The following is a 14630-nucleotide window of genomic DNA, read 5'->3' as shown; positions in this document are numbered from 1 at the left end:
GAAAAATATAACGCAGCATGTATAGGAAATACTAAGAATACACTGAAGAATTTGAAATTTTGTTTATAAGTATTTTACAAAGAAAAGGAGTTCTGCTTATACGTCATCTGCTGTTACATCCGTTACATTTTGCTGCTAACACAGGGTAATTTGTTAAAAAAAATAAAGCTCTATTTTGCGGCTACCAATCTTCTAATAAGCCTGAAAGATATTGCAAAAAATACAGGTTGCATAAATTAAATAAATTTATTTTATTCTTATTGTTATAGATTTAACAAATTTGGTTAAGGTATTGTCTTAGAATCAAGCTTGATTTAAAAAAATAAGCATTTACACATTTTTGGATTGATCTTACCAAAATGCTCAGTTTTGATAAATATTACGTTCATTCTTGACGTGCATATGCATAATTGTGAAGCTTTTGCATACAATTAGAAAATTTTGAAACACATTTTAATAGATATTTAAATTGAAAACATGCATCACAAAAGCGAAAACGAATAATATATAGTGGATAATAGTACATAATAGGCAACTAAAAATGTACTCTTGCTATCATAAAGCACATTTCGAGATTAAAAATAATAACAAAAACACTACCATAATGCTGTTTAAGTTTTCTATTAATTATGAAATTGCCCTATTCTCTTAAGTTCATATTTGATGTCATTTTTTCACTTATCCATAAAGTTTGCTTTTTAGTTCTTGATTCCATCTTTGATTTCATTTCTTGCTGAATTTTAGCTTATCATGTCGATGCGGTTTAACATATATTCCCCAAATTTGTTCTCACTCGGCTGCGCCCATTTCTTTCCACATAAAATTGCTTCGCTCCTATGAATAATTATTAAAAAAATCTGTTTGAAACTCTTTGCTAAAATAAGGTTGTTTTTCTGTCCAGTTTTAAAATTTATAGTTCCTTTAGCATAAAATAAAAATAAAAATGTAATTGTCTATAAGCCTTCTCGTTGTGCATCCCCGTAAATTGCCTTTTATCAGATAAATATAAGCAAATTTTACTACAACATTGTCGCCTAAATTCGTTGTCAGCTAAAAGCCTGTTGGTTAAGTTGCCTACTTTAGTTCACTGTAGTTTTTATTTATTGTTACTTTAGTTGTTATTCCCAGCGTTAGAATGACATCACAGTAGCTGATATCACATAGTTAACCGTAACATCTTGGCTAATATGATTCGAAAAGACGAAGAGAAAAAAGATGGCGAAGAAAATGATGTGCGAAGAAGAGAAATGTATGTGGTTGGGCGTGGCAATAATAGTGTGCACGTGTAACTGCAGTCAGCATTATTCCAAAAATAATAATTACATTCTTTCATATTTAGTAACAAAAAAACACCCGAAAAATAACTTTAAAAACATATTTTATTTTAAATGTTTTGGTTCTTTTGTTTTGCTGTTGTTATTCTAAGCTACTAAAAATAATGTAACCTCATCAGTTGAAAATATAAAAAAAAAATATTACAAACATAACTAAAAGATCATGTTTAAAGTTAGGCATATGTGCATAAGAAATTAAAAATAAACTGATACTTTGATTTTAAACCATTCCAGATGCACTCAGCTGATTAATATTTACATTTACAAGTAATGTTTTGAAAATGAAAAGTAATAAAAAAATTGAGAGAAATCATTGAGTAGTCAAAGAAGTTATTTCTCTCCATGGGATCAGCGAGAATTGAAAATCACGCATCAAAAATTTATTTGTGACCAATTATTGGAGATTGAAGAAAAGGGTTGAGCATTGTACAGAATACAGATACATTGGCTGGTAATTTAAAATTTAAAGCATTATTCGATTGATTAGTGAATAGGAGGCTAGTATATAGTTATTCGATTGATTAGTGAATAGGAGGCTAGTATACTAGTATATAGTATGTGAAGATTTGATTGCGTACTGAATTTTATGATTAATTACAGTAATTCCATGTGTAAAACTAATACTTTGAAAAGTAAAATAATAAGGTTATAAGGTATTTCTCCCGTCTTCGTAGCGAGTCTTTGTGGTGTAGTGGTCAGCCCACTCAGCGCGTAATTGAGAGGTCCGCGGTTCTGTTCCCGGCGAAGTCGTTGCTAGATTTTCATCTTGCCTGCTTCCAAAAAAATACCTAATGTCTCTACAAGGTAATGAGTTTAAAAACATAAAACCTTTGATACGTACCCAGAGATAATAATCTGATATTAACACGCCGCGAATAAGTTACCAAGCAAACAAAAATTATCATACTTGAGTGGAATAATCAGGAATTTATTTTAAAACACGTATAAAATGTGAAATTTTTAAACAGAAAAAAATGACGAAGGAATGGATGTAATAGTGTATGCATTTTAAAATGCAACACATAGATTGCTGCTGTTTTCTGGTTAGACGGCAATATCAAAGCTGTGATGTAAACAGGTATTGAATAAAAATAATGCCATTATTTATTAAGCATTAATGAACTGTTACGTGCATATGAGTTTATAATAGATTGAACACATACAATACCAATAATAGCTTGATAAAATTTATTTTCCGAAAAGAAACACTTTACAGTTGTGGAACTATCCATGAAAGTGCTAGTACATTTCTTCTCAGTATGACAGAACACAAACAATAGTTGCCACTTCAAACTACTAAGAAAGTTAAACACAATGCAAAGCACAACACAATGCAAAGCACATCTAAAGAGCAAAGCTCGCACATAGATCTCTCAATACTGAACTAAAAGCTGAGAACTGATGCTCTTTCCTGTTTTATATAGCTTTCCGCTGGTCGCTTAGAAATCTCTAGTACCTTCCATTTTTCGAAATTACTGGGTAGCTTATAATAAGGTAATGAAAACAACTTCGTATAGTTAACGATAACAACAAACTTCTTAACGTTTACACTAAGAGCCGGATACAGATAAATATAGGAATAAATTAGTTATTCAATTACAGTGCCAATTACAGTTACGCAGGAACCGGACCAAAATATTACAAAGTCTCGCCAAATTTGGTGACAAAAATTAGTCGTCAAAAGTATCACAAACTTGGCGACAAAAATTAGTCACTAAAATTTGGCCAATTTAGTGAGGTAGCGCATTTAGCTCAATGTTAAATAGACTTGCCCTGTAATCTTATCTTTGCGTGAAAGCTTCGCTGTCTTCATGCTATCTGTGGTATACTATACAAAAGATACTACAGTTTCACGTGTAATTTCACTAAAATTATTAACATATATACAAAACTCGAAAGGAATGTATTACTGTTCCATTTTGAGACGCATCATATTTCGCGATACATTCAGACTAACGCATAATTATAACAAACAGCAGGATACTGAGAAAACTTTCTCATTTATTACTCCTTGGTATAGCTGAAATGATTTAAACGTTTTAAAGTAAAGACCCAACCTGAAATCATTTTGCTCATTTATAGGCAAGATTTCGTAAAATACGCGCTCGTTATAACTGTCATAATGAGAAATCGGGTTCTTGAAGTACCTGTTAATAAGAAATGTCATAAGTGAAATATACATCGAGAAAAATAAGTGTATATTTACACATCTGATTCAGATCTTATATTTTACTGCAACATAAACATAAGGAAACAAATAAGTACATATATATAATAGAATGAGAAAGAAAGATTAAACGAATTCTGTAAAATATTTTATGAATTAAAAAAAAAGTAATAATAATAAAAAAATAAAAAAAATTTAGCTAGAAAAAACTACTTACAGCATTTCAGTTTTCATTTTTACTGAACCAGTCGGTAGGTTGTTAATCTTGTTACTATCTAAGTCGCTGAAATGAAAACAACAATATATAAATAACCTAATGAATTTAACCAAAAATAACGCACTAATTCTTCAAATAATGACAAGTCTAGTTAAACATTGCAAACAAAACCTTTTCATTATGAAAAGACCATTACCTCATTTTGATTCGCTTTAAATTAAATTTGCATAAAAATACCTGTAGCGTGGTTTGGATGCTTCTAACTATGATCACGTTACAGGAGAATTCTTTCATTATCATACTCAGCACTATCCTAACTTTATATGTTTCATATTTGCAGATGTTACGTGTATCTCTTAATAACAAACTTGAAGCAAATTTTAATATTGTATATGAGAAGAATTAGTATAAAAACTAGTCTCATGCAAAAATTAACTAACATATCATAACCTTTTTTAAAAGCGGTTTTACACTGTAATAAAAGCATAGAAATATCTTGTTGGTAAACAGAACAGCAGGAAAAAATATAAGAAAACGAAATTCCAGGGCTGAAAATTCTATTGGAGGAAGATTTTTGAATTGAAACTAGATTTGGGGAACAAAGGCGCTTCTACATATCATAAGCTCTAAAACTATTGGTTGAAAGTTTTCATAATATATGTGTGGTAACTGTTTAGAAGTTATACACGTGTGGGAAGCTGTTCAAAATGTTTAGAGTCAGCCTGATAGTAGAGGCTCTTGGTGGATTTTTTCTAGATCATATTCACAAATTCAAAACCTTGTCTCTTCCAGCTTAATCTTCGTTTAAGAAAAGAACAGAAAAACACAGGGAGTTAATTTTTACATGTAAGGATGATGAAAGATAATTGGCATATAATTAGACGCAAAGAACTGCTATTCGGATAATACTATAAAAACAATCATATCGCCTTGAAGGAGGATCCATTTGCTTCGTGTACCACTTATCCGGGTAATTTTTCTACGCGTTCTTCTTCATCCACCATGAAACTTTATAACAGATTTTAGCATTTACAGTTTGAGTAACTGTAACACATTCCTTAAATGCTTTGAACTTCAGATACTGAGACTGGTGAAACATTGTGGGAAAATGCACAAAAATCACCTATAAAAGTTGTTGCACCTATAAAAGCTACAGTCCAGTTTATAGAAATCGTTATATTATGGAATGTTCCAAGCTCAATGATTCAAAATTCATAGACATGATTATTTTACTCAAAGCACATGCAATAACTATGTGAATTGTGAGCCAAAATTTCAAATATCAAATTTCTAGGCATTTTAGGTGTTCGAAATATTTTGATTTCAAACCAAATTATATGGTATGCAACATAATTTTTTATCGTCAATAGAATATAAAACTCTGCTTGGTTAAAAGCACTACAAACGTTTTCCCAAATGGAAATTATTTTTACTGAGGTATGCAATATATAGAGTTTTTTTATTAAATACACAAACAGTGCAAACATTTATAAAATGAAATGAGTAGTGTTTCGAAATATCAATTAAATTGATTATAATTTCTCCCTCCTTTCTACATGTCTTCGTGGTGTAAACGTAGCACACTCGGCTCGTATTCAAGAGGTAGAGGTTCGAGTCCCGGCGAGGGCATTGCTCATTTTTCGTGTTTCTTATTTCAAAAATCCTAATCACTCGACATCCTGGTAACTCAATAAAAATCCTAATAACTCGATAAACAAATATATCGCTTAGATATACGATTTAAAATATGAAAAATAAAAAATGCAACAAGTATGCATTTTCCCCCCAAATTCTTACGTTTATTAAGCAATGTAATAAGTCTTAACTTGAAAGTTAACTAATTATTTTATGCCGCTTCCAATGGCAGCATCTATTGGAAGTGGGAATTTACTGAACCTATTAATTCATAATATGTGCTTTGCGGGCTTAATGTTTTGTGGAATGTTAGCACTTATGACTGATATTTTATCAGGCTGCATGGATAGTAAATGATCGAATAATGTTAAATACTCTAATTCGAACAAATGAAAAGACTAAGTTATAAATGTTTCTAACGTTAATATTAATTATAACTATCACATATTAATTGACTTTCCTTTAGCTTCAAATAGCTCTCGTTGTGCTTCAGTACACAAATAAAATTTATCATGTGCATCCTTACTTAAATGCAATATTTACTGCATAATTGCGATCATGTATTATGTAAAAATACAAAATTACAAAACTGGTATTTTAATGTAATTCATATAATACAAACACACGAATTATACAATCCATACAAACTTATAGATTGCATTATGATGTAGCAAAATTTTTATGAAGTGAAAAAGATTGAATATTTCCCGTAGATTGTTATACTCAAGGTTCAGCCTTTTGAGATGCATGAAGATATGAGATATGTATGCCACCTGAAGTGCAGACTCGGTTTTAAGTTTCACTTTGATACTTGCGCTAATTTCGATGTTGAAAATGCATGGTAAAAGAAGAAATAAGTAATGAAATCTAACAAAAAAAAAAAAAAAAAAAAAGGTAAAAGAAGTAATGAAATCTAACAAAATTGCAAGTTTAGGAAAAGAGCAAATAAAGACAAATGTTTTCATATTATTTCAGCATTCAGGTAAGTTTTGACGATTTAAGATAATTAAGTATTAAAAGAATTTACAGGGATTAATAAAAATAATCCGCCTTTAGAAGCAATTTTTTTCTCGTACTATACGTATTTTATACGTAATTTAGGAAACTTAAATACTTACACCATATAAATGATACTTTTGGTTTCAACATGTTCAAGGCTTGGAACAGCTTCTAATCCGGATTGAATGATTCTTCTGTAAAGGAATGAATGATATGAAATAATCATATATAGTTTGTTGTATTGCAAATTAAAGCATTTTAAGAATTTCATCCTTTTATGGGTAAAATTAAATTAAAAGCAAATTTCATAATGTTATCTTAACAGAAGGACCACAAAAAGCAAATTCTTAAGTAAGGCGTAAAATTTTCTTTTTTGTAGAGTGTAAGGATCTTAAGTTTTACTAACGTTTATTTTATTTTAAATCTTTACTATCACTTCTTATTTTCTACTTCCGGCCAGAATTATAAGCGTGAAGGAGTTTATGCAAAGTTGTCTGGCGAACGCCAAGTATTTAAGTGTGGCCTTTTTGCCAAGCAGAGAGAGGAAGCCGTGAGTTCGAAGCAGGCCGCTTACCTTAGAAGTTACGCCGTTGCTGCTTTGCCTTCCAGGCCAGAGGTTTTAATCCTCTTGATAAATTAAACGTATTGTAGTGTTCACAGTCTCTGTGCTACATACGCTTTCTGTTATTATAAGGCCAATCTTATTCTAAAGTTAAATTAGAGTTTAGTTTTATTTTGATATCTTTTAAGTTAGACCCCGAGTGGAGGGTCATTGTATTCCGAAGTACGGAAGTCATTGTATATAAAGAAAAAAATAAAGGGTTTTGTATACCCTTCGTCTGTATCCTGTCTACTTACTACAATTAGTGAACATAGCTTTAGTAAGCTCTCTGTTCTAGTCAGGTCATTGTATGTTTCCGAAGAAGGTTAGAAGAAACATTGAACCTGATAGTGGCGCCCGACGAAGAATAACCATGGCCGAGTTTCAAGAAGAACCTGTGCTGCCTGCAGAAACAGCTCAGAATCCAGAAATGCCAGCTGCCGCCCTGGAAGGATTTGGGTATATTGTCCAGACCATGCGCGCTTCGATGAAACCAGAAGCAACGTTTAATGAAAACTCACAGGTAACCAGTTTTTTGGAAAAATTGGATGACCACTTCATGCTCTACCCCGTGCACGAGTTTCAAAAAGTTACCTTAGCTACCAGCGCTTTGAGGGGCCAAGCGCTTAACTGGTTCAAATGTATCGGCAGAAGTCTCTTGGGTCAAGCAGGAAGTCCCACCTATACCTACGAAAATTTCAAGACTGCCCTACTAAACGGCGGACGTCGAAAGAAGACGCCAATATCAACAGCGAAACCAATTTGGTACGCCAAGACTACAGCAAACTCAAGCATACGGCTACGGAGAAAAAGCGAATCAGTGGGCAAGGAAACCCGAGCATTCAAAAACAGCCGGCGAACGTCGACAGTTCAATAGCAACCCAGGAAAAAAGTCTCAAGGCCAGGGGAAAAAGAAGGAAAGCACGGAAAGGAAAAATAATTTAAACTAAAACGGATTTCTGCTCACAAGAGGGTGCGGAAATCCGAAGGCCACGAAAACCCCTCTTCCTACAAGTTAAATACAGTAATGGTGAAAAATTTGACTCTTCCGATGATTGAAGTCTTGGTGAATAATATCCCGGCCACCGCACTCCTGGATACCGGCGCGCAGTGTTCCTGTGTGGCAGAAGTCTTTTTTAGAAAGTATTTTCGCAAATACCGCATATATAATGCGGATAATACAACAGTATTAGCGGCGCAAGGAGAACAATGTAAGTGCGTAGGTAAAGTACCTTTGTACATCCGTATCAAGGACGAACAAGTAAAGGTGATGTTTTTTATAGTAAAGAATTTGCAAGCACACTTAATACTAGGAATAGACTTTCTTTCAGACGCACAAGCTACACTGGATTTTAATGAAGCGTCTCTTAAGCTGACGATGAAACCAGTGCGTGTAGAAAAGGTTGAACCGCCAAGGTTAAATCTCGACCACCTGCCTAATGACGAGCAAGATAGAATCCGACAAGTGGTAAGTGAATTTGCTTCCTTATTTAGTGATATTCCAGGATTTACCCAGGTTACTAACCATAGTATTGACACTGGAGATGCATTGCCAGTTCGTCAAAAACCCTACCGGTATGATAAGAATAAGGAAAAAATTATAGAATGGCATATTACCGATATGCTACGTAAAAAGATCATAACGCCCATCTCAAGTAGTTATGCTAGCCCGGTGGTTTTATGTAAGAAAAATAATGATTATCCTTTGGAGCATCCAAAAAGGTGGAGATTCGCTATTGATTACCGTAAATTAAATTCCATAACGAAATATCCGGTATATCCGTTACCGATTATAGAAGAAATTTTAAGGAACATAAAATCAACCAAATTTATGACAACTTTAGACTTAACGAATGGTTATTTTCAAATAGGGATCAGGCCTGAGGACGTGCCTAAGACTGCTTTTATAACCAAGTCTGGCACTTATGCATTTTTGCGAATGCCGTTTGGCCTTTCAGGCGCCCCAGCAACATTTCAGCGATGCATGGACATTGTGTTAAGACCTGTTCTCGGAAAGTCCACATTTATCTATTTAGACGATATCATTATTACTAGTGATAATCTAGACCAACATGTACAGGATTTAAGACAGGTGTTTTCTTTATTAAATGAGGCCGGTCTAAAAGTTAATGTCGAAAAATGCAAATTTGCAGCCCCTGAATTAAAATATTTAGGTTACAAAATATCGCAAAAAGGGATCCAGACAGATGAATCAAAAATAATCGCTGTACAAAAGTATCCGACTCCAAACACGGCAAAGAAGCTCTCTTCTTTTCTAGGACTTTGTTCATATTATAGGTCCTTTATAAAAGATTTTGCGGCTATCGCTGAGCCATTGTTAAAATTAAAAAGGAAAAAGGCAAGATTCTCGTGGACGGCCGAAGCCAATAGTGCTTTCGAAAAATTAAAACAAGCATTAACGCAAGCCCCTGTGTTGAAATTTCCTGAAAAGGATGAAAATTTAGAAATTTCAGCGGATGCTTCGGATTATGCGGTAGGAGCGGTACTTTCGCAAAATCAGCAGCCAGTAGCATTTTTTAGCCGAACTTTAAATCAAACACAAAGAAACTATTCCGCGACCGAGAGAGAGGCACTTGCAGTTCTGTTAGCAGTGCAAAAGTTCCGAGTCTATTTTGGAAAGGCGCCGATAACAGTATATTCTGATCATGCGGCGGTAACTAGATTGTACTCTGGAAAAAATTTATCCCCAAGGTTAATAAGATGGGCACTCAAGCTGCAAGAATATAATCTGGTAATCAAGCATACCCCCGGAAAGGAAAATATCGTAGCAGATGCCCTGTCACGAATTAAATTAGACGAACAGGGTAATACCGTAAAAGTTGCAATGCTGACAGCGTGTACAATAAATTCCCGAGAAACTGTAATAACCGAACTGGGTAAGGATCCTGAGTTTGGAAGTATTTATGAGTATTTGAAGGATCCTGAAAATTTTAGCCACCAAGATATTGTGGCGATAAGAAATAGGGCGGCCCATTACGAACTAATAGATGGTCTATTATTTTATACAAAAACTACGAATTCCAACAACGAATTTCGACCTGTTATCCCAGCTAGTCTTACATTAAATATCCTGCAAGAGCTCCATGACAGCCCTTTAGCTTCTCATGCTGGTATTCGAAAAACTACTCAACGCGTACGCGAGGCAGTCTACTTTCCTGAACTGCAAAAGTTAACAAGGGCGTATGTCCAGTCCTGCCCAACATGTCAAGCCGTTAATTATATTAATTTCCGCCCGGCCGGGTTTCTAAATAGTATTAAATCCGAATTTCAAATGAAATAATCGGCATCGATTTATTGGGCCCTTTCCCAAAAAGTCAGTTAAACAAAAGTCGCTATCTCCTTGTTATAGTTGATCATTTTAGTAAATGGACCGAAATTGTTCCCTTAAAACGAGCCTCCGCGAAATTAGTTACCGATTCTATTTTAAATAAATATATTTTAAAATACGGGGCGCCCCTAAAAGTTATATCGGATAATGGTCCTCAATTTGTAAGTAATATATTTGAAGACATGTGCCAAAAACTGGGCATACGTCATTTAAAAATGGTCCCGTATCGGCCGCAATCAAATATAGCGGAACGGGTCAACAGAAATATAGTGAAAATTATCCGTAGTTATGTTAAAAATTTTCATAAAAGCTGGGATAACTATGTCAATGAATTTGCTTTCGCCCTTAGGACCGCAAAACATGATACAACGGGCAAAACTCCTGCTGAGTTATTTCTAGGCAGAAAGGTTATAACACCGTTAGATAAAGTATTTTATGTGCAACAAAGAGCCCCAGAATTTAAAATGGGTGATATAGAAAAACTAATAAAAGAAGCAAAAAAGAATACGGAAGTAGCACAAAGAAAACAAAAATTGTATTATGACTTGAAACGACGGGGAGTAACTTATAAAGTAGGGGATGAAGTACTAAAAATTAAGCATTCACTTTCTTCAGCACCAGAAGATAAAACTGCCAAATTTTTTCCACGCTTTGAAGGACCATATGTTATAGAAAAAATAACTCACGCTGTTGTAGTGTTAAAGGCAAGAAATGGTGAAACCTGTTCCGCAAACATTGACCAGATAAAACCATTCTATGACCGTAATAAAATGCAAATCTTTTCAGATCTTTTGCAGGATCCGGTACGGCAGACACCGCAGGTACAAGTTCCAGAGGTGGGAAAACGACAAGTACAAGGGCAAGCCAATGAGAGACAGAAGCAAGTGAAAAGAAAATTGCCCCGCGGAAAAATTGAAGGTACAAAGAAAAAGAAGCCGTTCCACCGTCCAAAAAACAGAGTTCACGAACACCCCCAGAATGAAGAAGGGAGAAGGACGACGTATGTGGAAAAGACCGGGAGAAAGGACGGCAACTATAACCCGGCTGTGAAACGGAAGATTGACTCATCCGACAGAACTCTCCGCAGCAAAAGTCGCCGAACTGCGGAAGGGCCATCAGCGGCGGAGGAAAAAGTACAAGAAAAATTTGAACGGCCAACAACGAGGTCCAAGCAGGATCACGACAGAAGTTTCCCGGTTCCACCAAGACCAGCTGCCTTCAAACGGCCAAGACCACAAGCAGAGGACAGAAGGAAGATGTTCAAGGGTGGCCGTAGTGGTGAAAAACGGAAGCTTCCAGAGGAAAGCACTGAAGGGCGAGCCCGTACAAGAAGGAGGATCAACCAAGCTACGGTCTGCAGCACCTTTAAAGACTGGGCCCAGAAAAGGATGTCTGAATATTACAAAGATAAGTAAAATTTTATGTTACTTTACAAACTTAAGTTAATCTTTCATTCTTACTGCAAGTGGCAGATTTCAAGAAGTTTTACCTCATGCGAGGTCTACCTTTATCGCCAAAAGGGCGAGAAATGAGTTGTGACCGATTTTCTTATTATGTTTTTCAATTACTCGCGCGTAAAACTAAAGTTGATGTATAATAGCGTTGTATAAAGACTTAAATATTGTAAAAAGTTATTGTATAAATTTTATTTAAAACATTCTAACAAGAAAGAAGTTTTAGTCTGAAAGACTTTTTGAAATGTAGTATTATTTCAATGTAGAAAGAATTGGCACTTGCTTTGAAAAGAATAGAAGTTAACAATGTACTACTAATGTTTTCAAATGTGTAAAATTAACGGCATCTTGATATGTTCTTGTATACATGTGAACTGTTATTTTGAATGTTTAGAAATACCGTGATATGGTAAAAGTGAAAGTAATGTTAAAAAATTTGTTATTCGTGTGACTGTAAAGATTAAATCATGCTGAATATGTGTTAAAGGTTGAATGATGTAGTTAGGCTCTCTGACGCTACACTTTAGAGTTAGCCACTTTCAGAATAGTACCTCAGGGTCTAGAGTTGAAATTAGGGTGTGTTAAGAGGTCTCGTATGTTGAATTTTAACACGTTAGTGTTTTGATTGTAGGAGGAAGTGTTGAACACATAGACAGAAACACATTCGTGTTTGGTGTTTTTACAACACATGTCAGAGAGCACGGGGAGAGATAATTAAAATAGTCATGAATGAAATAAGAATGTTAAGAAAAGTATATTCTATATGTTACTTGCAATGTCATTCTGTAACATTTCATTAAACTAGTTTTCCTTCCAGATCTCTGGAAGGAACCAGAATTGAATAAAGCTCCTGTTTTGATGCAGTACAGATGAAAAAGAAAAAAGATTGTTGTATATTCCGGGAGCTGCTATTGTAACAAATTTCTTTCTTTTAAAATTTTCTAGTTTCTAGTTAAGTTATGATTGTAAAAGTTTGGCCTCGCGTTAGTTTCTAGAGCTAAAAGTTTTCAACAAGGTCGTTTTAGACCTCAGTTTCAAACTAATTAACTCTGGCGGGAAGTATGTAAGGATCTTAAGTTTTACTAACGTTTATTTTATTTTAAATCTTTACTATCACTTCTTATTTTCTACTTCCGGCCAGAATTATAAGCGTGAAGGAGTTTATGCAAAGTTGTCTGGCGAACGCCAAGTATTTAAGTGTGGCCTTTTTGCCAAGCAGAGAGAGGAAGCCGTGAGTTCGAAGCAGGCCGCTTACCTTAGAAGTTACGCAGTTGCTGCTTTGCCTTCCAGGCCAGAGGTTTTAATCCTCTTGATAAATTAAACGTATTGTAGTGTTCACAGTCTCTGTGCTACATACGCTTTCTGTTATTATAAGGCCAATCTTATTCTAAAGTTAAATTAGAGTTTAGTTTTATTTTGATATCTTTTAAGTTAGACCCCGAGTGGAGGGTCATTGTATTCCGAAGTACGGAAGTCATTGTATATAAAGAAAAAAATAAAGGGTTTTGTATACCCTTCGTCTGTATCCTGTCTAATTACTACAATTAGTGAACATAGCTTTAGTAAGCTCTCTGTTCTAGTCAGGTCATTGTATGTTTCCGAAGAAGGTTAGAAGAAACATTGAACCTGATAAGAGTACCGCTTGTTAAAGTGCTTTAAAATGTACAGAGTCCGAAAAACAATATTTTAATCCAATATTAGCGTAATATGTGCTGAATAACATATTTTGAGATATTTTGTTTTAGTTAAAAATTAACGTAAGGTGCTTGTTAATCGTTGATACTTATCCATTGCCATAACATCTGACTGGCACAGCGTACCATGTCTTCCTTAAATAAGTACTTTCCGATTTCTTGCAGACTGTTCTGCTTACCACTCACAAGTATAAGTGAATTTTTCATGATGCAACACCAGCATGCTTTACCACCACCGTCTCACAATTCCTGAATGTCACATGTTAACACGAAAAGAAATGATGCCAAAGATCTTAGAGTTTTATTTAACTTGAGAAATTTTGCAATATCTAATAAAAAAAAAGTAGAAAGCTAGCGGCCATTTTTTTGTGTTTTGATGCTATTCTAATGAAATTATGCTGAGCATGTTCTAAGGTGCGGATGATAAGAATGTCCGTCGAGGTAAAATATGTATAGATTTCTCATTTGTGTGTGTAATTTCTGTTAACAGTAATATTAAAGATTAGACAGCCCTCTACAGTTGTGAATTTAATGAACTTTGTTTATGTGTGTGATTGGATTTGATGTCCGTACATCTTGCAGGCTGTTTCGGTTACCACTCACAAGGACATGTGAGTTTTCATGATGCAGCTATAGCGTACTTTATCACCACCTTTAGAGAATTCCTGAACGTCACATATCCCAGACGAAGGACTGGTGGCGGTGAATCTGTAGCTTGGCTTCCATGTTAACTGAAACTAAGTCCATTGCACTTCTCAAAGAATTTGAAATCATCACAGAAGCAGCTATCGAGAGAATCTTTTTGCAGGAATAAACTTGGCGCCAGGAATCCAGGGAGAATGCTTCATTCTTTCATTCACCAATGTGAACTGAATAAAGATACCCTTTTTCTGAAGAAGATTATGCAACTTATGATTTCTCTTTCATTTATGATTTACTTTTTCTTTTACTGTGTAGGGATTTATATTAATTTTAACTAATAATTTAAAGTTTTATTTGAAACTTTCCTATAAACCTTCATTCACCTAATCGTCAGTTCCAGAATACTCGTAGGTAAATTTTGTAGCGCGTCTGAACGAATGCAAATTTTCTACTTTGAAGGAAATAGTTAAAAGCCGAGTTTCGGTAGGAGAGAGAGTAAGGCTTTAAGCGCCGTCTCTGCCGTAGGGTACGTTTGCTT

At 34.6% G+C, this 14630-nt stretch overlaps 1 protein-coding gene across 1 annotated transcript in view; it reads right to left on the bottom strand.

The window, feature by feature from the left end:
• Positions 1-14630, bottom strand: part of LOC118188513 (lutropin-choriogonadotropic hormone receptor-like) — a 458217-nt gene that overhangs the window by 105996 nt on the left and 337591 nt on the right. Inside the window, exons 5-6 of the mRNA XM_085827357.1 lie at positions 6472-6546; positions 3719-3784 (exon numbers count right to left, since the gene is read on the bottom strand). Of these exons, the coding sequence (XP_085683483.1) occupies positions 3719-3784; positions 6472-6546 (141 nt within the window). The remainder of the gene's footprint in view (positions 1-3718; positions 3785-6471; positions 6547-14630) is intronic.

This window comes from Stegodyphus dumicola, chromosome 1 (assembly GCF_044657685.1).
Source record: "Stegodyphus dumicola isolate Sdum_Otavi_A_Nest chromosome 1, ASM4465768v1".
Lineage (NCBI taxonomy): Eukaryota > Metazoa > Arthropoda > Arachnida > Araneae > Eresidae > Stegodyphus > Stegodyphus dumicola.
This window is presented reverse-complemented; position numbering and strand designations above follow the sequence as displayed.